Source organism: Gopherus flavomarginatus, chromosome 9, assembly GCF_025201925.1.
Source record: "Gopherus flavomarginatus isolate rGopFla2 chromosome 9, rGopFla2.mat.asm, whole genome shotgun sequence".
NCBI lineage: Eukaryota > Metazoa > Chordata > Testudines > Testudinidae > Gopherus > Gopherus flavomarginatus.
This window is the reverse complement of record NC_066625.1, coordinates 38446048-38468614: the sequence shown is the minus strand read 5'-3', so window position 1 is coordinate 38468614 and position 22567 is coordinate 38446048. Positions and strand designations below refer to the sequence as shown.

The 22567-nt window shown below is 48.8% G+C and overlaps 2 protein-coding genes across 3 annotated transcripts in view; both read right to left on the bottom strand.

The window, feature by feature from the left end:
- Positions 1-22567, bottom strand: part of LOC127058370 (uncharacterized) — a 278050-nt gene that overhangs the window by 57954 nt on the left and 197529 nt on the right. The window lies entirely within an intron of this gene.
- Positions 190-22567, bottom strand: part of LOC127058312 (uncharacterized) — a 39037-nt gene continuing 16659 nt past the window's right edge. The window contains exons 3-14 of one of the 2 annotated variants that reach the window (XM_050968140.1): positions 21060-21276; positions 19114-19271; positions 15482-15583; positions 14149-14346; positions 12726-13276; positions 11158-11437; positions 9808-10024; positions 8136-8278; positions 6712-6825; positions 3971-4177; positions 2385-2478; positions 190-958 (exon numbers count right to left, since the gene is read on the bottom strand). In XM_050968140.1, coding sequence (XP_050824097.1) covers positions 895-958; positions 2385-2478; positions 3971-4177; positions 6712-6825; positions 8136-8278; positions 9808-10024; positions 11158-11437; positions 12726-13276; positions 14149-14346; positions 15482-15583; positions 19114-19271; positions 21060-21276 — 2345 coding nt within the window. In that variant the 3' untranslated portion in view covers positions 190-894. The remainder of the gene's footprint in view (positions 959-2384; positions 2479-3970; positions 4178-6711; positions 6826-8135; positions 8279-9807; positions 10025-11157; positions 11438-12725; positions 13277-14148; positions 14347-15481; positions 15584-19113; positions 19272-21059; positions 21277-22567) is intronic. The other variant, XM_050968141.1, reaches the window with a different exon arrangement.

The following is a 22567-nucleotide window of genomic DNA, read 5'->3' as shown; positions in this document are numbered from 1 at the left end:
GCCGCTTCTGAGAGCGGCATGGGGCCCAAGGTGCCATGGGGGGCAATCCTGTGGGTCGGATCCAAAGTGCTGAGGGGCTGGATCCAGCCCACGGGCCATTGTTTGCCCACCCCTGGGTTAGACACAGTCAAGCTAGGGCCGTCATGGGGCAGAAATAACAGATTCTCAACCAGATAAATGCTACCCAGATCACCTTAGAAGCAAACTTTTATGTATCAATTACATGCAAAACCATCCCACCTTCATATTAATGCATTTAGGCTTGTAAAGCTGTGGCCCTTGCCACACTGTCATCAGAATGGCAGGGCCTTTGAAAGGCCTAGAGCATCTAACATGGAACTGGAACAGAAAGGATTAAGGAAGGTTGTTTAGCCACTGGAGTAACACATTTTACTCACATGTACAGCAGCAATCAGGCCGAATAAGAACTGTACTCATCTTCTAGGATCAGCCAGTCTGTCCTTCTGTTAATCTTTTCCCCAGCTGACCAGAGCTTGGGACAGTTCCCATGCCCCTGCAAGCTGTCACCACTTAGTTTACCACCCGTACCAAATCTGTCTTGGGAGAAGACTAGGGAACAATATTGTCTTCTCCTCACCCAGTCTAGCAGCCCATCCACAGTGGGGACAGCCATCCTACTGCAGCTCAGGGTCTTTCAAGCTCTGCATCCACCACAAGCCCATTTCTTAAATCTTTTAGTCAGTTGTAGATCACTCAGAATTTAAAAAAAATAACCCAGGCACTTTACATTTAAAGTTACATTCTCACTGCAGAGTGGGTCTGTGCAACAGTCCTGGTGTCAGGGAGGGTACTGGACTGACAGCTCGCTCACCCTGCAAGCCCCACCCACCCCTACAATAATGGATCTTGCCAGTGACATTTTTCCTGGAAGAGTTAGAAGTCTGCTGCCATCTGTCTGCGGTTATTCATTTCTATGGTGGTGTAATTCAGGGAGTGTCTAAAAAATGGGTGAAAATGCGAGAAGGTTAGTTGTTTTGCTCCTTCATAGAGGGTGGATAAAGAGAGAGCCCCTAAGCATGCAGCCTAATACAGTCAGGGTCTCGTGTTCAGCAGTTCTGTAGCCCTGGCTTTAGGATACTATAAAAGCTAACCCAAACCTTCATTTAAAAAAAACCTTCTAGTTCTTATAGTTATGCTGACAACCTTCTAACTATGAACTAAATGCAACTAGTGGACCGCATTGTCCTCCCAAGTCTTCAGACAAAGCTCAGAGCTATTCACTATCCCCATTCAGCTTATGAGTGTTGACTCTGAGGCCTACTGATGGCAATGCACATAACATTATTATTTCAAGAAATTAAAGTTGAATATGTGTCTGACTGATTTTTTAGGAATCCATTTTTAAGCCCCCACAGGCTATACCTAAAGTTCATTTTAAAGAAATGTTAAAGGGTTTTTCTAATCCCCTATTCAGATTTAAGTATTTTTTCAGCCCATGGTAGACTGGAAGAAAGTAAAATTGATTAGATGGTGTCCTGTCAAATATACAAAATAAAAATATTTGAGCAAATGGGGAAGAATTAGTGAGAAAAGAACTTCTCTGCTCTAGTTACAAATAATGTTTAAAATACAGGATTTTCAAAGCTTTAACGTGGATAACATCAGCAAAGCAATCCAAGAGCCTATCTATCAGTGATAACACACTAACAACAGGGAGACTGAGACTCTTGGCAGCAGCCAGAGACGGGAACTAGTCGTTAGAGTCAGTCCCCCAAAGTGGGAAATCACATCTCTCCTGCTCCTCAAGGGACAAGAGGCAGCTCCTCCCTAGTGCTAAGAGAGTCTCCACCCGAGGGTGCCAGGATCCCCCACACTTCCCTACCCTGTCACCAGGCCCTCAAGCTTCCCCCTGGCCAAAACATAATGGCAGAAGTTATCAGTACAAGCATTCCAAGCAGCAGAAAACAGACTGAGTTTACTATGCAGGGCTGCCCGGGGGAGGGGAGGCAAATAGGGCAATTTGCCCCAGGCCCTGGGCCCCACAGGGGCCCCCATGAGAATATAGTATTCTATAGTATTGCAACTTTTTTTATGGAAGGGGCCCCCAAAATTGCTTTGCCCCAGGCCCCCTGAATCCTCTGGGCAGCCCAGTTAATATGGCACCCATGGTATTCTATACACTGATCATGAAAACCCTCCATTACAAGATGACCTAAAACTGATAGAGGAGCTGCAGGCTGCTGCACCAGGGGATCCCCACCACTGAATTTAGGTCCAGTCTCTTGTGGAGTGCACAGGTCTTTGGGTAGAGCATTAAGCCCCACGCTAAGGGCAGGATCATTGGTGCATGATGGGGTAGGGAAGGAGTCACTCGTGGCTGCCCCTGGTACATAAGGCAATGGGCAGACATGATGATTTCATACCTTCTGAAGTAAGTGGCGGCTACAGCGACTAATGTGAGTGTGAGCAGGATAGCTCCCAGGACAAAGAGGGCTATTTCCCAGGCTTGGAAGGAGGCTGTGGGAAAAGAGAAAGGGAGACAGGTGGAGACTTGGCTGAATTATGTAAGGTATTGCTCATCTAGCAGATACTGCACTTCAGGAGAGCAAGGTTCCTTATAGTGAACACATCAGTGACCTATACAGCCCTGTCTTTGCACCTCACTGGGCTCAAGTCCCTGGAAAAAAGCTCACTACATAGCATTATTGTTTTAACTGTAACCCACTTTGAATTGCTGTTGGTGTGGCTGGGCAAAAGGGGAAGGGCTCCAGGGTGTTTCTGTGGCAGGCATGGCTCTTGTGCTGTGTTAGGGTCAGGTTCAGCCTCACTGCCAAGTCCCTGTCCCAGGGGGGTGGGGGAGCCTGCAGGGTACTCTCCCAGCTCCATGCAGCTAGTGGCCTGTGCTCCCCACTGCCATGGTGGCGCTTCCACATTTATTTATTGTAAAAAAAAAATTGCAGAATTTTAAAATATTATGCACAGAATTTGATGCAGAATTCCTTCAGGAATATGGGGTGCTATACAGCTGTGACGGGGGACTGTGAAGGGAGTGCTGGACAGTAGGGGATCTGTGAATGGGGAGCTGGGCAGGGGGTATGGTATGCAGGGTGCTCTGCAGTTGTGGTGGAAGGTCAGTGAAAGGGGTCTCTGGGCAGGGGGTGCTGGGCATAGCGGGTCCAGGGGTATTGGGCATAGGAATTTGTGTGGGAGGTCTCTGGGTGAGGGTGTGCTGGGCATAAGGGCAGAGCACTGGGCAGTGGGGCAGTGTGGAAGGGGCACACTGCCAGTGCAGGGTTGGGCGGGCCAGTGTGCATCTAGTAGTTGTGGGTTTGTAAACAGTGCCCTTGTGCTGGTTGAGTGGGGCAACTCCCACTGCGCTGCGCCTCATTGTCCCCAACTGGCCCCTCGCTTTGCAGACCACTCCAATCACATGCCTTATTTCACCAATGGGGGTCCACAAATATGTTTGGCACTGGGCCCACAAAAAGTTAATCCAGCCCTGACTGTGCCCATCATCAGGGTAGCATAGGGTTACCAGATTGCATCTGTGAAAAAATGGGATGGGCTTGGGGTAATAGGTACCTATATAAGAAAAAGTCCCCAAAACCAGGACTGTCCCTTTAAAAATGGGACATCTGGTCACCCTAAGGTAGCAGAGTGCCTTCCAGTGAGTCATACAGTCCTTCACACTGCTCTCTGAAAAGATATGGTCTTTTTTAGTTTTGCACATTGCAAGACTACTACAGAAGTGACAGGACTAGCACGTCACCATTAACTTCAGAGAAGCTGAATTGTCTTACTTCTCTAGGGCCAGGTCCCATTGGCTTCTACTAGATCAGTTTCTGGAGATGAGGGTCTAGATGTCAACTGCTTTAGATCACCCCCCTCATCCTTGTTCAATGCCAGCTGTGTAGAATAACCACCATGGATATTTTACAGAGCTGGCATTCTAGACCCCGCACACTTGAGCTTGTGGGAGAATCATTGTGCCAATTTTTCCTTTACTCACAGCCATTCTGTGATGTTGACACTGCATTGTCCAGAGCGACACACTCTTTGTTTGTTTTAAGTACTCTCCCATCCACGGAAAAGGGATGAGGGCTGGCAGCAAAGTCCCTGTGCCAGTTTAGGATTAGATGCTGCTGCTCTGATGACTTGGCCCACACCTGACCTGAAAGCTTCAACATGGAGTCTGTGCAGGTGAAGTTGAGCTCTGCTGGGAGGCAAGGAAAAGAAGAGATTCTAATTCAGTTTGGATGGGCTGCCTTTCTCCTCCCCACCCCCTATACATCTGCAAAATTTCTATCTCAGTTCAAAAATTCATGAGATTTCAGCACCATCAAATCCAAACCAAAACCAAACGCAAACTCTGCCCCCCAGCCCATCTCGGATTTCATTCTGGAGAGGTGCTAGGCCAGGTCATAATCAGGTTCCCATTCTGAGCTCAATTTTGTGCCCTCTCTGCTTGGTTCAGTGTAGAAAGGCCAATAGGGATACATCTTGATAAACTGACATGGATAGAAAGTAGTTTCTAAGTTACCAGCTTTACAAAATAAAATATGAGTTCTTCACTTCCTGACAAGCAATAGTTCTTACATGGCTCCAGAGCTGGCTTAGCCTACCTGTTCAGATGTGATAAGTAACTTTGCGTGCCTCTGTTAAGGGGAGGCCCAATCCCTGAAGCCTATACAGGGACCAATTTCCAGAAAGTGCTGAGCACCCACCATCTGGAAATTAGACCACTTTAAGGTGTTTCAAGGAGGGCACCCAAAGTGATTTACAGGAAGGAGAGCAGGAGGAATAGCTTGGTGGTTTGAGTATTAGCTTCCTAAAGCCACAGTAGTGAGTTCAATCCTTAAGGGGGCCATTGAGGGAACTGGGGTAAAAATCTGTCTGGGGATTGGCCCTGCTTTGAGCAGGGGGTTGGACTAGATGACCTCCTGAGGTCCCTTCCAATTCTAGGATTCTGCACATTTAGGCATTTTAATTTATTTCATGGACTCCTCAATGGGATATAGTCTATAGGACCATTTCTGCTCATGTACAATGCTTGTTTAGGCAGTCATTCAACACAGATTTTTGAATGCCCCTCTCCAAGTTCTATTGTATTAACATTGTCAGGGAAAAAACCACCACCTCAATGATTTGATCAGACAGCCTGAGGCTCCTTTATTGTTAAACAGGTATGCATACCGGGAGAGCTAGTATATCCCGTAGCAAGGGGTAAGCTGCTCTACCCTTGCAAATTTCCCTGCACCTTATAAAGCTTAAAACCGCAAATTATCATATCTTGCTTACGCATTAACACAACCTTGTTTGGATTATTATATAGCTTACACTGCAAAACACAATTAATATTTTCCTTATATGGCATACATATTGCAATTTTGCAAGCAACTGACTTTATATTTCCTTGCTGATGTCCTTTGGCCATCATGCGGCCCTGACTGTTCTGTTACCCCTATTTGCGGTTACTTTGAGCAAGCTTCACATGGTCTCCTGGGATCCTCTTTTGGAGTCCAGTTCCCCCAGTTCCGGCCAGATGGCTTTTGCGCTGACAGACAAGTATTAATTTTATACTGATAAGCAAGCTTTTAACTTTATACAGACAGAAAAGTTATTAAGGCAAGTTAGCATAAAGCCAACAAAGCCTTTGTTATAAAACTTACTCAAGCTAAAGGGGAATTCCATTAGAAGCCATTATCGAGTATTATATGATAGGGCAGTATTGAGCTGGTTACCTGGTGACCCCTCCTTGGGATCCACCTTATACATCATATGCAAGCCAAAACAAATATATTCATCTATAGCAGAACAGATTTCTAGGGGACCCGTTGTCTCTCTTCCAGATCCTCTTTTGTCAGTGCTGCATACCCCGTTTCCTTATCCTTAAAGCAATTAAACCTTTAACTCCTACCTAGTTAGCAGAAGCCTATTAGTTAGCAGAAGCCTAAGGCCTCTGTATGTGGGCCCGTAAAACTTACATAAACAAGAACAAGGCTATTAAACTTAAGGGTTAAAAACTAAGGGGGGGGTTGGTTTCCCTATCAACATTCACCACAGTTTTGATGCACAGAACTCTGGGCTGACACTCCAAAAGTGGGTTGTACCAAAAAATTGGCTTCAGGTAGATGCTTTGGCCAAATCCAAGCCAAAGTTCAGAGAAGGCATTTGGCAGAAGCCTGTTCCAGACTAAACAACTAGTAGCAGGGGTGTTTCCCAAGACACAAGTAGCAGTGCATTACTGCTATTAGAGTTGGTGGGAGTTAGCCACAAATGGCAGGTCACTTTTCAGACCTCCTGCAAGGCGCTGGTACTCTCCCGGTGCTTCATGCGGCATGGCAGAAAGGAAAGAAACTAGTTTTCCTCATCCTCCCTGCAGCACTGGCCATTTCTTGGTTATGAGCAACTCACATCAGACCCTCCCCCTCCCTCATGTCCCTCTCCCTAATGGCAGATCCTGCCTCTCGCCACTTCCTTTGCCACCCATCTCATGTTGGTCAGACCCTCCTACTTTATCACACTCAGGAATTACCTCAGGGTGCCAGTGCAAGAGGTCTCTAAGTGAAGAATATGGTTTGGGAAGGGACCATTTCCTTTATCACCAATGGCTGCCTGTTCATTGCTCTCATAACACACCATCCTCCTTATTTCAGTTAGAGTACGTAGGCTGGGCTGCACTGGGGTTGGGAATAGGAGAAGGGTGATATACAGTGGATTTTGATGAAGGTGAGTGGGTTTGGTACTGACCGTGTAGATAGAACTGGGAGATGCCACAGGCACAGTTTTCCTCTATGGATTTTGTTAATACCTTCTCCAGGCTGTCATGCGCTCTCTCAGGGTTTGAGGTCCACATAGAGCAATCTAGGGAAGGAGGGGGAGATGTTATTAAAGTGAAACTGTGAAGCTGGCCCTGGCAATTAGTCTACAGCGATATCACCCTGAAAGCATCCAGTCTTGTCTGATCTCAGAAGTTAGGCAGTGTTGGGGCTGGTTACTACTTGGATGAGAGGTCCTGGAACTAGCTACAGTTAGAGAGTGAAGAGGACAAAATGACAGAGCAGTTGTGAGGGGATTCTACCCTTCTCGTATTGGCCTGAGTTTGTCCATGGCGTTTATGGATCCACTGAATTCAGGCACTGGGTTGAGAATTGGATTTTCTACAGGCCAGACATGGCAGAGACATCGATGTGGATTTAGTCACATGTCACCACCAATGGCTCGGCTCATGCCAAGATTCATAAGGATCTTCACTCCCTTTCCCCTAGGAGGTTTCTAATTTATAAGAACATCTGATATTTCTGCCTGTATATGGGCCTCTTTTCTGGTTTTCCATAGACTTGTATGCCAGCTTTACCGAATGCTCCCTACCTCCATCGTAACCTAGGTGCTAGTGGCAATGAAACAAGACCAGGCAAGGGGATCAGAACTCCAGTCCCAAGCTTCCTAGCCTGGCAATACTGCATGAGATAGGGGAAGGGGAAAGCCATGCTCCTCAGCTGGCTGATGGACTGAGGCAGCTGTCTAACAACAGTCAGGGGGAAGCAGTTCCACCCATTCCTCAAGTAGGCTCTGGCTAAGACTCTGCTGGGTGCAAGGCACTGCAATGAGCCAGAGACATGAAAACCCATTGAACACAGCCCAGCTCCTGATAAGTTTCTTGCAGCAGGGCTGTAGGACACTCTCCTATGTGCTGTCACCAACCTGAGGGGTTAGGGTTATGTCAAACACTTTGTTCCTGTTGCAGCAGTTAGATCTGCTGGGCTGGGACAGGGTGATTTGCTTTTGGTCCCCGTGACTATGCCCCAGTTATCACCAGAGAGACATGAGGTGGGATTTCCTGTCATTGCTGAAAAGTGAATGGCCTTTCCACAGAGGGATGATCAGAGAGGTGCCTAGGATTAAATACCTTGCCCTGCCTATCAACACCATCCAACCAGTGACAGAACTGACACTCCCAATAGTTGAGTGGCATGGGGCCCCATCACCAGCGCACACCCCTCCCTGCTTGCCTCTGAGTGCAGCACAGGCCAAGCTGACATGGTGCACTAATGCATTCATTCTCCATACTGTCTGGTCCATATCAGGAGGGACACTCAGCAAAAGTATTTCCTCTCAAATCAGTCCAGGCCTCTCCCCAATGCCACACCACATGAGATGATAGCTCCTCTTACTGGGTGTTAGCAGGCACATATCAATATCCACAGCAAATGACTTCAGGGGGCAGCTGTTCTCCAAGCCAGGCGTAGGGTCCGAGATGGCATACACCAGCGCAGCACTCACATCACAGCAGGAGCAGCGGCTCAGAGACACTGGCCTGTCCCCAAGAGAAATGAGTCAGGTCTCATTAATACAGCATTTCAAGGGCTTCTTCGAGACACTCAAGCCACGGCCTCCCCTTCAGAATCTCAGCTTCTGTCAGTGGGGAGGCTCATCCAAGATGGTGGATGGCTTGCTAGGACAGGCATGTTTGTAGAAGGAGTTTTAATCAGCTTTTGCAAGTGTCCCAGAGACAGGATTAACCAATTGCCTTGACTCTGATGGGGAAGAGAATATTTGAGAGTCTCTGGCCATAGGGAAGGCTATGTGGCTTTGGACAGCTTGATTCTGGTTGGAAGTGAGGTAACAACCCCAATATTGCCAACCTCCAGTGTTCAAAAATAATGAGATTGGCTTGAAAAATCACAAGATTGTTCAAAAAACACCTTCATTTTGGAGTGATCATTTGCCTTCTGGAGTGTTTTCTGAGCCTTTAGTGGTCAAGTGTTTCTCTACACCCCCCAGGACTAGAAACTTTTACACACCCTTACATTCATGCTCACCCCCACTCAGAGACTCATAACAAAACTGCAAGACTTGGCAACACTGTGCTTCTATTCTCCTCATGATGAAAAAGACAATATTTTTCTACCACAAGGAGCAGCAGTGCAAGCCAGATTTTATCATCAGGAAGACAACCAGATAACTAAGTTACAAACAATTGCCTCAGAAAGTTCTGGCAGGCTGATGGCCAGTGGCTCAAACACGCCCTTCAGGAGACAGAAGACCTCAATGCCACTTTTCTAAAGCATCTCCTTTTCCTTGACAAATATATAAGCAGCAAAGCATTTCAATGAACAAGAAGTGGGAGTTTACCCACTTTTTGGCTGAAATTTAAGAAATACTCCAACGGGTTTGGAAAGAGCCAAAGCTGATAATTATTTTCTGAGTTTTACAATGGTTTGTGTTCTTTCATATAATGCAACAAATATCCCTTATAAAAAAATACCTACAACATTTTAAAATCAAGAATAAGATACTTGTGTATAGAAATCTAAACCCAGCCTATAGAATTCTATAGCAGAGATGAGATTCTTTAGAAATTACTCTTAAATATAGAAAATTTTACTTAATCACTAAAGAATCCTATTGGTTTCTTTTCTATTAAGTTTTAGAGAACTTGTTCATCAGGGATTGATGTTTGAGAATCATTTTACTTTACTTTAATTTCTTTAAGTTTGCTTTCCATTATTATTTGTTATGTCATAAGTGCAGTTTGAGGATGGTCGAGACTTATAACTTCATTCTGCTTTGAATCAGTATATATAAGACTTCATTCTCATCATGTTTTTTTTATTCTAAGGGAGGAAAGACATCAGGTCACACGTGGTAGAGCATTATTCTCCATTGTATCATCCAGTTCAGTTCTACAATTCTCATCACGTTCCTATTTGGAGGGTAATAAAGTAGAATGCTCAAGGCTCTTGCAGCTCCATGTTCTGCCAGCTTGGGCCTCCAGGCACAGAAAACCTGGAGACTTTTAAAATGGAAGGCTCATAACATGTTTGGAGCCAGAAGATACCTCACCTCTCTGCTGCACAGGGCACAAAGTGCGATGGACCGAGGCGGTTCAGCTGTCCTCTGCCTGTGCTAGATTCCCATGTGTACACCAGAGCATCCACCAGGTTCTCTAGAGTCACCATCATGCCAACAGGAATTCTTGCTTGACGGCTGTTGTACACAGCCACAGCGCTGGAGCCACGTCTAACAGATGGGACGTTCTTGACAAACGGCAACTGCTGATCTGAAAACAGTGGGAAATAAGTTGGTGAGCAACCGGACACATTAGGCAGGGCAAAGTGACAAGCCAAGAGCAATGAGAAGCAGATTTCACTGATGCCTCCCTGTTATGTCTCATGGCATATACACAGAGAAGTCAGATAAAACCATTAATACTCTTGCTGGAAGGTGACAACATAATCTTCTTTGAATTCAGAACAACAGATCCAAAATGAAGAGTGACAAAGCAGGCTGCTTCCTGAAGAGAGGCACAACTCATCTCACTTTACTATAGGCTGTCTGCAAACTGCTGGCTGCTCGATCCAGACTACATGCTTCTGTACAGAGGCTCCTAGCCAGCAAGCAGGACCCGGAAAAACCCTTGAAATTTGAAGTATCAGCTACAATTTTAACACTGTTTTCAATACACCACAACCTCAAGAACAGAAATTGAAACTGGTGTGATTAAAAGTTGGTTGAAGCTGTAATGAAGCCAGTGACTGCTGGTAGCACAGACTGCCCAGCAGCTCAGGCTCTTTACACAGCACAGCAGAATTTAAGGCAAGTAAATGACATGATTAATGCATATGACATGCAAACATCAACCACCATCTATTCCAAATGCCAGGATGGGGGCAGCAGCACTGCAGGGTGTTGCCTCATATAGTTTAATATACAAGTCTATCTATGTGTGTGTAATGCTGGTCAAAGGATTATTGGCTGTCCTGGAGACTGAAGCCTTCTGTTTCTCCACAGAACAGGTTTAGCATCAAGACAAGCTTCCTCCCAACAGCCCCTGAGGGGCAAGAGGAGAATTCTGTCTCCAGGACCCATTCAGCCCTGAGGCAGACTGCTCAGAGGGGTGATTAACACTTGTCCATGAGGAGCTTGACTGAAAACATCAGTCCATTTTGCATAGGCTACCAAACATCTGACATATAAACACTATTGACATGTGCAATATTGGAACCAGCATCCTGCAGATCAAAAGCTTCATAGCCCATTACCTATCCCCCCAGTGCTGAAGCCACTCAGTCTCCAGCCATCTGCCTCCCAAAAGCTGCTTTCTGGACTTCACCCACCAAAGAAAACCTAACTCTAGACTCAGCGTGGGAGTGAAGGAAGCACTTGTATGCAGTACTCTATTGTCAGCCTTACCAGGCCTGGGCGGTCCTGACGGTGCAATCACAAACAGGCCTGTCGCCCTGAACTTGCCCTGTAGTGGAATGCTGGCATATGCTTTGCCATCCTGCCCAGAGAAGAACACCAGGGTATATCCTCCCAGGGTGGCTCCAGGTTTGCCCTTCAGCTCAATGAACTGGCAGGGTGCGGTGCTGTTGGCCAGGCTCAGCTCGTTGATTAGGAGGGAGGGGACGGTCGGAGATGGTGCTGAGGAGTTGGTGCAGGCATTCTCCCCGAATGGTGTTATCGTAGTCACCTTGCAGAGACAGAGACACCAGGCTGTGAGGGCAGGAGGGATCCTTTCTATTCTCTTTTCTTTAGGTGGCGGCACCTCTCTTCACAGCACTGGATTTCTCCAGTCCCACACAACTGCAATCTGATTCCCCACTTGAAATGGGACCCTGCAGCACACGTATGTCCTATGCTCAAGATATGGATGGTTTTACTTTCAAGCTTGACGGCAGCAGCTCCTCCCCACAATCTTTTTTTGGGTACCCCCATTTGAGCTCTCTCACAACCACTGTCAGACACCCCATTGTCTCTCTCCCAATTGCACTGCTGGGTCCTTCCACAGTATCATTTCCTTTCCTAACCATCAGAGTTCACGATTTCACTCATATCTCTTCTCCATGCCACATAGTCCCCTCCCTTTGTACTGAGTCTGCTTGGAATAGGAGGCTCCAATGTCTCTCTACAAATCCCTCAATAACTACAGGTGGCAGCATCACAGGACCTTGTGCTCTTGGCTAGCGAGATTCCTTGCAGCTGCTGTGAACATTCTACCTGCTTCAAGAACATGTGTGACTTTTGGGCCTGCCCAGTCCTCTGCTGGAAAGACCCCTGTAAACATCAGCAGGGGAAAAGAAAATCCTTACAAAGCTTTATCAAAGGAATCTGATAAAAACTTGGTGTGTGCTGCTTAAAAGGGTCTCTATCAGAAACTAGATATTTTAAAATTTAGAGGAATTAAAAAGAAAGGCACCAAATTCAACCAATTCCAGTCAAGTGTGTCCCTTTAAATGTTTCCTTCAAATGAAAGGAAGTTGGGTGCCATGGATGGTAAATTTTGTACTGCACTTTGGACATTATGTACCAGAGAGGCCGGAACATTAAAGGTGACTTAGTGTCCGATTTTTCAGGAGGAGAAGATGCCTTGTGCATTTGGGACCCAGTTCGAAGAGGTAGTCCAGGATTTCTCAGGGTCAGAACTTTAGAACCCAAGTTTCCTTCTCATTTACGGTCAGCCAAGGAATCACCTTTACTCATTACAATCCTCAGCACATGGAGGCTGAGTATGTGCTTGTTTATTGGCAACCTCTCCGCTCTTGGCAGTAATTTAGCGGGTTAGTCCGAAACCCTTTGTTTGGATAAGGTGCAGTGTGGAGCCATCATATGGTTAGCTGAGGGAATAGGGGTGTCAATGAGAGATAGTCTAACCCAGAGGGCACAAATAATAGGCACAAGTGTCTATGAAGAGCCAGCCATATGTCAGCTTGCACAGCTAAGACCCACCCAGTGAAGACCAAACAGCTCCTGTCCCCTACCTGGAAGCTGCTGTGGACTCTGGGGCTCTGGCTGTTACACCGGCTCAGAGACTCATCCTGGCTGCTGTGGGAGTCATCTTCATACAGGATATTCTGCCCTGGGGTCAGTATTTTGAGGAGCTTATCTGCCCTGTCAGACGCCCGGGACTTGTAGACCACTGCATCCACCAGCCCTGCCTCTGTCACAGCCATGCCCACGCTGTAGGTGAACGTGGTACTGTGGTAGAGGGCCACGGCATCTCCCCCGTTCTGAATGGTGTTCGGAGGCAGAACAATCACAGGACTTGGGGTTACCCACGCACTCCCCACCAGGAAGTAGCCGTGCTCGTTAGTACAGTAGCCCGTCAGGTTCACCACCCTGTAGGCCTGGTTGTTTTTGCCATTATAAAGGACCAGCCAATAACCATGGAGGTCAAAACGTGTCTGCCCAGTGTAGAGCAGCTCGATGTACTCCATATCCTCCTGGCCTCCCGGATTGTCCGGATTCACCTCGTTGATGAGCAGCTCAGCTGCACGGGAAGGTGGCTCACTGGTCCCTTCTGATGAGGCACCTTTAAGAGTGAAAAAATACCATCATCCTAGACTTAGCTTGCATTTTGCTTCCTGCAGCTAAACAGGGTAGAGCACTGTATGCAAAATCCCATTAGACACCACCAGGTACCTGCACACAATGCACCTAGACTGGGCAAGGGTAGGTAGTGTCTCTAATTTGCTTTGAAGACACAGGGCCAAATGGAGCGGGGCATCTATGGATAGAGAGAATCTAGGCTGACATGATGACAGTGCTATGTAAGAGCTAGGTATCATCACCAGCACATCCCTTCTCTCTGACTCCCAGGGCTCAGGGCCCCACTGCATTAGGCACTGTACAAACAAGGAACAGAAGACAGTCCCTACATTACTTCAGCCTAGATACCCCTACTCACCCACCCGTGAGGTGCCCCTTGTACAAGATGTTAGCCTATCAACTCCAAGTTAGGGTAACTCAAGCACCAAGGCACTGCAGGAGTATCACTAAATCCTTCCTCTGGCTCCTCGTGGTACAAGTGACACCAGTAGCAATTCCCTCACTTGTTAGTAAGTGGGTGTGAATATATCTAAGGCACACATGGCCTCTGGGTTTGGCCAATAAAGAATGAAGTGCCACGTATCCTCCTCTATGAAATGCTCCAGCACACCCCAAAGAGAGATCAGCATTCCCTGCCCACCCCCAGCCCCATCAACCAGCAGCACCAGGGCTTGCCAGTTAAACCAAGGCAACAAGGTATAATGGAGGTAGTAACTGGATGGAAAGGGGCAGAATTAGGGCAATGTCACACACTTCCCACTCAACTAGCATGGAAAGGAATCCCTCTGAAGGAGCTAGAGATGTGTGTCTGACTTCAGATGCCTGCTTTTCCCCGATCAGAATGATGATGGGTACCTGGAGGAGATGCCGTGACATTAGCATCTTTGGAACAGGACTTTTCCACTGTGGCATTCCAGCTGCTGAAACTTGCTGCCCTTGGATTCTCCAGGAAGCTGGTGAAGGCTTGTACCAGGCTGCTCAGCTGCTCAGCTGACTTGGCAGTCAGGAGCATGGTGAATACAAGCTCTGTGCCCTTGCATGTTGTGACAGGATCTGAAGAGGAAAGCAGAGAGGTGCATCAGCTTCACCACAGCCACCCCTTCTCTGGAAGCGACCCACAGCTTGCCAGTACATCTTCTACCACCACCCCATTCCCATCCAGGACTGGCTCTCAGCGGTAGAATTTAGCTATAGAATTTGAAGTGATGCAAGCTTCCAATGGGCTTCACAACCCTTCCACCTGCCCGGAGGAGTGTTCTATGATCAAGCCCACATGGAACACCCAGACACCCGAAAGGTTGGCACCCTTTCGTCATTACCCCCTTCTTTGTATTTCAGCCTCTGACAGCTGCCCAACAGCAGCCAGGTTTGGACCCTCAGCAGGGTCTAACCATAACAAGCTGAGGGTGGAGTTGTGGTCTCCATCATATCAGCTAGCTCAGCTCTCCATGGTCCTGTTCTACTGCAACAACAGGCTGGTCTGAATGTTCACTACAAAGAGGAAAGCTCAGTGGTACCTCTGCTGCCACACAGTTTAACTTGGGCAGAGTCATAACGTGGTCCCCAGTGCACATCAAAGAGGAAGCCTTAGAAAGAAAACCTAGTCTCTGGTGATTGCAGTCCCGGGGGTGAGGGATAGCTCAGTGGTTTGAGCATTGGCCTGTTAAACCCAGGGTTATGAGTTCAATCCTTGAGGGGACCATTTGGGGATTGGTCCTGCTTTGAGCAGGTGGCTGGACTAGATGATCTCTTGAGGTCCCTTCCAACCCTAATATTCTATGATTACAGGACTGACTTCATCTCCCTACTGTAGTGTCTGTATACTGGGTGGTTAAGGGGGCCAATGTATTGGGACTTTCTCTCTCTAGTGAACTGGATGGTTTAGCCAGGTTACATTAGAAACCCCCACCACACAAGTCTGAATGACAGTAAAGGTTCAGGGATGGAATAGCAGGGGCAGCTGCTGGTCAGGACTAAACTGCATTAGCAAGCTATGTACGGGACTACTGCTTGGACCATACATGGCCCAAGCCAGCACCAGTCATTGCCACAAGCAGCAAGTTCACCCATGCTCAAAAATAAAATAGGTTTCATCATAGGAGGTGGAAATCCATCAGTGAAGCCAGATATTGCCCATTGGCAGAGAGTGAGCCCTAGCCAATATGGATCTAAGACACTTCTCTCTCACCTTTAAAGTATGCAACAGACATTCCACAGTTGCACAGCTTGTCAAGGGCCTGGGCTAGAGCTGTCTGTATCTCATATGACCCAAGGAGCCACAGCTGGCACTCTGAAAAACAAAGAGATTAGGAGTGACTTGAAAAGGTCAACAAGAGCCACAAAGTTCAAGGTTATCACCATCCGATGCAGCTGCAGCCCTGGTCTTGGTTAGAGCCCAAGAGGACCAGATAGGGCTCCAATTTACATGGAGTCCAGGGACTCAGGAAGTTCAGCCTGGAATTTGTTTACTAGGAGGAAAGGGAGTGAAAAACCTCCTTGAAGGATGGGGGCAAAAAGAATTAGATGCCACCACTAGCCATCCTCCAGGGTTAAACATACGCTGTGTGAACTAGTGAACCCAAAGTCAGTGTGGCTTCCCTGGTTCCAAACACAGCTGTTTTCCAGCAAATCACTGGACTTGAGTAACAGGCCTGGTGTCATCTTTCTTCTCACATCTGTGTATTCTCATGTGTTTCAGGAAGGTTGGCTGATCTAGGGAACGCATTAGGAAACCTTGATTCTAGTCCTTGCCTTCCACTTGACTCCCTGCATAACCTTAAGCAAGTCACTTCTGCACCCCATACCTTCCTTATTAGTGGCTTCTTCCTTGTAAGCATAGTGGCAAGTGTCCCTGCCTGTCATGAGAGGGACCAGGTGGGGGCTGCATTTCAAAAGTTATGGAGAAAGGATTGGGTTAAGTTCTCTGGCTGTTGCAGTTCAGGAGGTCAGTCTAGAGCAGGGGTCTCAAACTCAAATGACTACAAGAGCCACATGAGGACTAGTGCATTGAACCAAGGGCCGCATCACTGACACTCCCCCTTGCTGCCTCTGGCTCTGCCCAGGGCCAGCTCTAGCTTTTTTGGCACCTCAAGCAAAAAAAAACAACAAAACCATCTTCCCTGCGGCCGGAACAGCAAAGGGGGGGGGCAGGGGGGGAACCAACCTCCCGCCCGGCTGGAGCAGCAAAGGGAGGGTGTGGGGGCGGAAACCAACCAATCTGCTGCCCGGCTGGAGTAGCAAATGGCGGGGGGGGGGGGAGCAGAAACCAACCAACCTGCTGGCCGGCTGGAGCAGCAAAGGCGGGCGGGGCAGGAAACCAACCAACCTGCCGGCTGGCTGGAGCAGCAAAGTGGGGGGGGGGGGCAGGAATTCCAGGAAACCTGCCAGCTGGTTGGAGCAACGAAGCGGGGGAGGGGTGTGAAACAAACCGCCTGGCTGGCCGGAGCGGCAAAGGGAATTAAAAACAAAAAACCAAAAAGAAAAAAAAATATCTGCGGGGTGATGGGAGCGCGGGTGCAGGGGGACTCCCAGCCCTGCAGACCCCGGACAGCGGAGTGCACACCCCAGCTAGCGGAGGGTGTGGGGGGGAGGGAGAGAGAGAGAAGGGGGCAGCCAGGGCTTCCTTAAGTGGGGCGCTTGCCATGCGGCCCCTCCTGCCGACGCAGGCTGCCGTGCCGGGCTTGCTGCAGAACTGGCACTGCTCCCACCAGCTCCCCTCCTCTGAGCCGCCGCCCCCTACAGGGCGGCAGGAGCAGCAAACCAAAAGAAAAAATCCTGCAGGAGCGGCGGAAGCGGCGAAGCGCACCAAAAAAAAAAGTTTGGGCGGAATGCCGCTCCTTGGAATCTGCCGCCCCAAGCACCAGCTTGCTTGGCTGGTGCCTGGAGCCGGTCCTGGCCCTGTCCACACTCCACCCCTTCCATTAGGCCCCTTCCCTGCCCTACCTCTTTCCACTCCTTCCCTGCCCCAATCCAACCCCTTCCCCGAAGTCCCCATCCCAGCGCTGCCAAGGGGTGCAGGTGGTGTGCAGGGTGTGGCAGGGGCCTCAGGGCAGGGAGTGCAGGAGGGGTGTGGGATGTAGCAGGGGGCTCAAGGCAGGGGGTTGGGGTGTGGGATGTGGCAGGGGGCTCAGGGCAGGGGGTTGGGGTGTGGGATGTGGCAGGGGGCTCAGGGCAGGGGGTTGGGTGCAGGAGGGGTGTGGGATGTGGCAGGGGGCTCAGGGCAGGGGGTTGGGTGCAGGAGGGGTGTGGGATGTGGCAGGGGGCTCAGGCAGGGGGTTGGGGTGCAGGAGGGGTGTGGGATATGGCAGGGGGCTCAGGGAAGGGAGTTGGGGTGTGGGATGTGGCGGGGCCTCAGGGCAGGGGGTTGGGGTGTGGGATGTGGCAGGGGGCTCAGGCAGGGGGTTGGGGTGCAGGACGGGTGTGGGATGTGACAGGGGGCTCAGGGAAGGGAGTTGGGGTTTTGGATGTGGCAGGGGGCTCAGGGCAGGGAGTTAGGGTGCAGGAGGGGTATAGGATGTGGCAGGGGGCTCAGGGCAGGGAGTTGGGTGCAGGGTTCGGACTCCAGCCCGGCGCTGCATACCTAGAGCAACCGTGCGCACTGGGGCCAGGGCAGGCTCCCTCTCTGCCTGCCCTGGCCCCTGGCCCCGCACTGCTCCATTCCAGGAAGCAGCTGGAACTGCGACCCTGCAGCCCCTGGGGGAGGGGGAGGGGCTCAGGGTTCTGTGCATGCGCTGCTCTTGCCACTCCTCTAGGGACCTCCCACAAAGGGCCCATTGGCCGCGGTTCCTTGTTTCCGTCCAATGGGAGCTGCAGGGGGCGGTGCTTGGAAGGAGACAATGCGGGAGCCCTCAGCCTCCTTCCCGGGGCTTGCTGCCAGCTGCTTCAGAGAGCGGCATGGGACTCACAACGCCACGGGGGGGGCAATCCCGTGGGTAGGCAGAGGGACGGGGGAGGGCGCGGGGAGCTTGGCGGGCCACACGCAAGAGCCCTGCGGGCCATGTGTTTGAGACCCCTGGTCTAGAGGATCATACTGGTCCTTTCTGACTTTAAAAAATCTATGACTCTCTGGGCCTCAGTTTCTCCACCTGTGAAGTAGGGATGATGCTGCCTCCTCCCAGCCCCCAAACTTTACCTTTGTAATGAGCTTTGCAAGCTACCCACAAAAAGCATTATAAGTGCTTAAATGACTCTGCAGAGTCACTTCAACTATAAGAGCTGGAGACTGAAGCCTCAAGCCTCCTTAAAGGTGTTATCAGCTTCATTCCTGGGAAGAACACAGCTGGTTCTTTTGACTTGCAAGCAGGGCAGTTGGGCTCTGGAAGTCATTAGGCATGAAAACCACCCTTGTGCAGAATGGGTTTATGCACCAGTGAAGCCCAGAGGGTTTCAGTGGGATTTCAGTGGCTCACAGGCTTAGTGCCAGCTCTCTACACAGGGGTGAGTATCTTTTAAAGCCTCTATTTTCTTTGGGGGGAAGGGAGCACTTCTCCCCTCCTGCTCCTGTCTGTACCCTAAGCTGGAACAATGGAGAAGCAGAGCTAAACAAAGAGCTCGGTGATCATGACGCTGCACTGTACAAGATTGGAGGCCATTTTTCTTTTAGGCCGAATATCCTGTGCTAATCTTCCTGCTGCTGATGGTTTTATAGATGCTCTGGTAACCCTTGAGCCCCTCCCAGGATGGACAGTAGAAGCTGAAGTTCTAGGAAGGCTTGAAGCTTATAAAGGGAGAATGTCCACCTGTTTGTCCCTTCAGGGCAGTTTCTTCAGTTTTCCCTGGGGGTCTCAGATCCAGGGAGCAGAGAAGGGATCTAGGACCTACCTGCTATATGGAGGCAGAGGGAGATGGGCTGGCTGAAGCGGCTGCTCGGGCAGTCATTGAACTGTCCTGGCGTGGGGCTGCTGAGGGCGTAGATGGAGGGGTCCCGGGTCACGGAACAGCAGCTGCACCGACTCATGGACATGTTACCTGGCTGGCGGCTGAAAGAGGCAGAGACACAAATTAGAAGAAAATATGATCTGCAACCCAGACTGTTGGTGCTCCTGACTCAATAGCAGGGTGCCTGCACCAGGCGCGGATGTTGATGCCATATACATCTGCTTTCCCCACCAAAATAAAGAGCCGAGGGAGAGGCTTCCCTTCCTCTGTCACTCCTAGCCTTCTGGAAAGAAACTCAAGAGCTCTTTGGAACCTCTCAAGACAGAAGACTGTAGTGTCTTCAACAGACCCCTTCTCTTTCAGCATGCCACTGTCTACCCATTTCCTCCATTCCATTCACCCATCTCCAAAGGTGATGCAGCTCTACGCAGAGTCCACCAGGGGGAGGGTTTCAGTGGATGCACAGCCTGGCCAAAGTAGGGTGATTACCCATCCCTTATTTTGAGAAGTACTGAAATGTATTAAAACTGACAATAAGGACATTTGAAACATTCCATTGAAGCTGAGGATAATTGCAATGTATACCTGAGGCAGTCGAAATGTACACTGGGGAGAAAAATCAATGACATGTAAAGGGAAATTGTGTTTCCCTAACATGTCCCTTAAACAAAGCGTTGTCCCTTGTTTTTCATGTACTTTCCCTTAATTCCAGCCAACAAAGGTGGCCACCTGAGGCCAGAGTGAGCTGGCCTAATAAGGGAGATGCTTGCACTGGATCTCTGAGGTTCGAGCTCAGGATGCAGTTGCTGGCCAGGGTGGGAGACAATGGAACAAAGCAGCTAAAAATTAAGACAGGGACCAAATTCCCCAGCTCAGATCCCAGAGATTAAGGATGAAGCCCAGAGTGTAAACGGCTGCACAGACTATAGCTGCTTCGCTCCTGGAGAGCAGGGCACCTTTCTGGCTAGAGGCAGACTCTGCTCCGTGTGGAGAGCAGAGGACTGTGGGAGGGAGGAAAGTGTCTAGAATGCCCAATTTCCCAATCCAAGGATTAAATCACAACTAGCTCTGATGCCATCAACAAGAGTCCCAGCTTTTTTCCTTTGAATCCTCCTCCTCACTGATAAAGAGACAGCTCTTCTCCAGCTTTGGAGCTAGGACACTGGGCATCATTTTAAATAATTAGATGTGCCCTTTCAATCCCAGTTCCTTTGTCAATACCACAGACAAGAGGCTTTTCTGTTGTCTTCTACCTACCTGTCCACCCAACCCTGTCCATTCCATTTCCTCACCCTGCTTACGCCCCACCTCACCCATTCCGCCATTCGCTGCCCTAGCCTTTCCAGAGACCAGGATGTGCCCATCAGTCACTTGTTAACCATGTTGATGCTTACTAACCGAGATGCACACACTTAGTTGGTGGTATTCCTCTAGAGTCTCTTTCTGAATAAGAGCTGTGAATTGTGGGAAATGGGGTGGATGATGGATCCAATCATACCAGTCATAAGATTGGTGGAAGGAGCCAATGATTTTTGGGGGGTTGAGATGGGCCAGTGTGTTCTAGTCTAGACTTGAGCTCAAGGAGGGGAGACTGGCAAGTCAAGCAGCTGGAAAAAGGTTGGTGTGTGATGAGGCCACCATCAGGCTGAACAGAAAAGGGGCATGCATACAGGAGAGGCCGCCCGCTGTGTTACACATGGGTCATGGCTTGACCAGAGAAAGCTCATGCCATACAGTAAACCAATTGCTATCAGGGACTACATACCTCTCACAGGTGACCAAGACCTTCTCAAGGGTCTGCTTATTGCTTTGGAAGAGCAAAAAACAGTCCATTAAGCAAAAGTCCTTTCAGACCCCATCAACCCCACTCTACTGGGCTGCCTTCTCACCTGTTTTTCTCATAGGCATGTCTCCCAGGGGTCAGGATCTCCAGGAGCTCTGGGTCTGCACTCCCATTGCTCGTGTACACTAAAGCATCCAACAGGTTGGTAGCACATGCTGCTTTCCCCAAGGTGAAACTGCTGCTGTTTCCAACGTACAGGGCGATGGCTTGGGAACCAGTGCTGAGAAGAGGGCTGCTGGAGTTTGGTGGGAATGGCAGGTCAACTGCACCACAGGGAAGAATGAGAAAGATTGGAATAGATGCAGTGAATTAAAAACCCAGCACCTCCAGGTTCATTTAAAAACTTCTAGGGAGGGATAGCTCAGTGGCTTGAGCATTGGCCTACTAAACCCAGGGCTGTGAGCTTAATCCTTGAGGGGGCCACTTAGGGATCTGGGGCAAAAATTGGTCCTGCTAGTGAAGGAAGGGGGCTGGACTCGATGACCTTTCAAGGTCCCTTCCAGTACTAAGAGATTGGTATATCTCCAATTATTATTTATTTAAAAACATACAAACTGGCAACAACTCAGCAGAGAATTAACAGAGCTCAGGGTCAGCAGAGCAGCAGATCACATCATGTAGCACAGGGAGAGTTCATTTCAATTTCTAGCTCTCACTCTAACCCCTACCTTTCCCTGTCATTTATACTTCCAACTTTGACAAAGAGCTTTCTTTTGGGCTAAAATATCCCATCCATCACTGTGCCCAGAGGTGGATTTTGTGGGGGAGTTTTTGCAAAGCTGGTTCTGCTGTATGAGTTCTACTTGCATAAGGAGACAAAACTCTACCCCTGCATTCTGATCAAATAACTGACATGCACAAAATTGGAAACAAGAAATTCTGACATGCTTTTATTCAGACTTGGCTTACTCCTCAATGAGATCTGCAAAACAAGCTAAGCCTGAAAGTTGAATATACTGTAACTTACTATATACAAAGCTGTTAAAAAAATCCATTTTGTATTCTATTATGGTATTTAAGTATAAATGTGTGATATAAAGTGACTATATGTTAGAGGCATAAATACAAGGGGACAGAACTAAGGTTGAAAGTTCAACCTTAATTTTGATGCATTTCCTTATTTCTCTCCTCATCCTTATTGTGGCACTGACACTATTTTATTTCATTTGTTAGCCGATTGAAATTGCAGGAGGTAGAATGTTAATAATATTTCTATAGCACTTTCAACCCAAGAATCTCAAAGTGTGAAACATTAAGGAATGACATCTCAGTACTCCTATGCGGCAGGGAAGTCCTGTCCCTGATTTACAGATGGGGAACAAACACAAGGGATTGAAGTTATTGACTAGAGTCACACTGGGACAGTGACAGGGCTGCAACCCAATTCCTATTCCTGTGCTTTGGCTACTAACTTGGGCATCCTAGTAAGTTGCTCTGCTGGAATTTGGCCTGTACACTATTCTCTTTGTTGCTCAGCACCTTGGAAGCACTGGGGTCTAGATCTCTACAGTCGCCACTGGCCAGGATTTCAAATGAGACTAGAGGTTTTGGGTG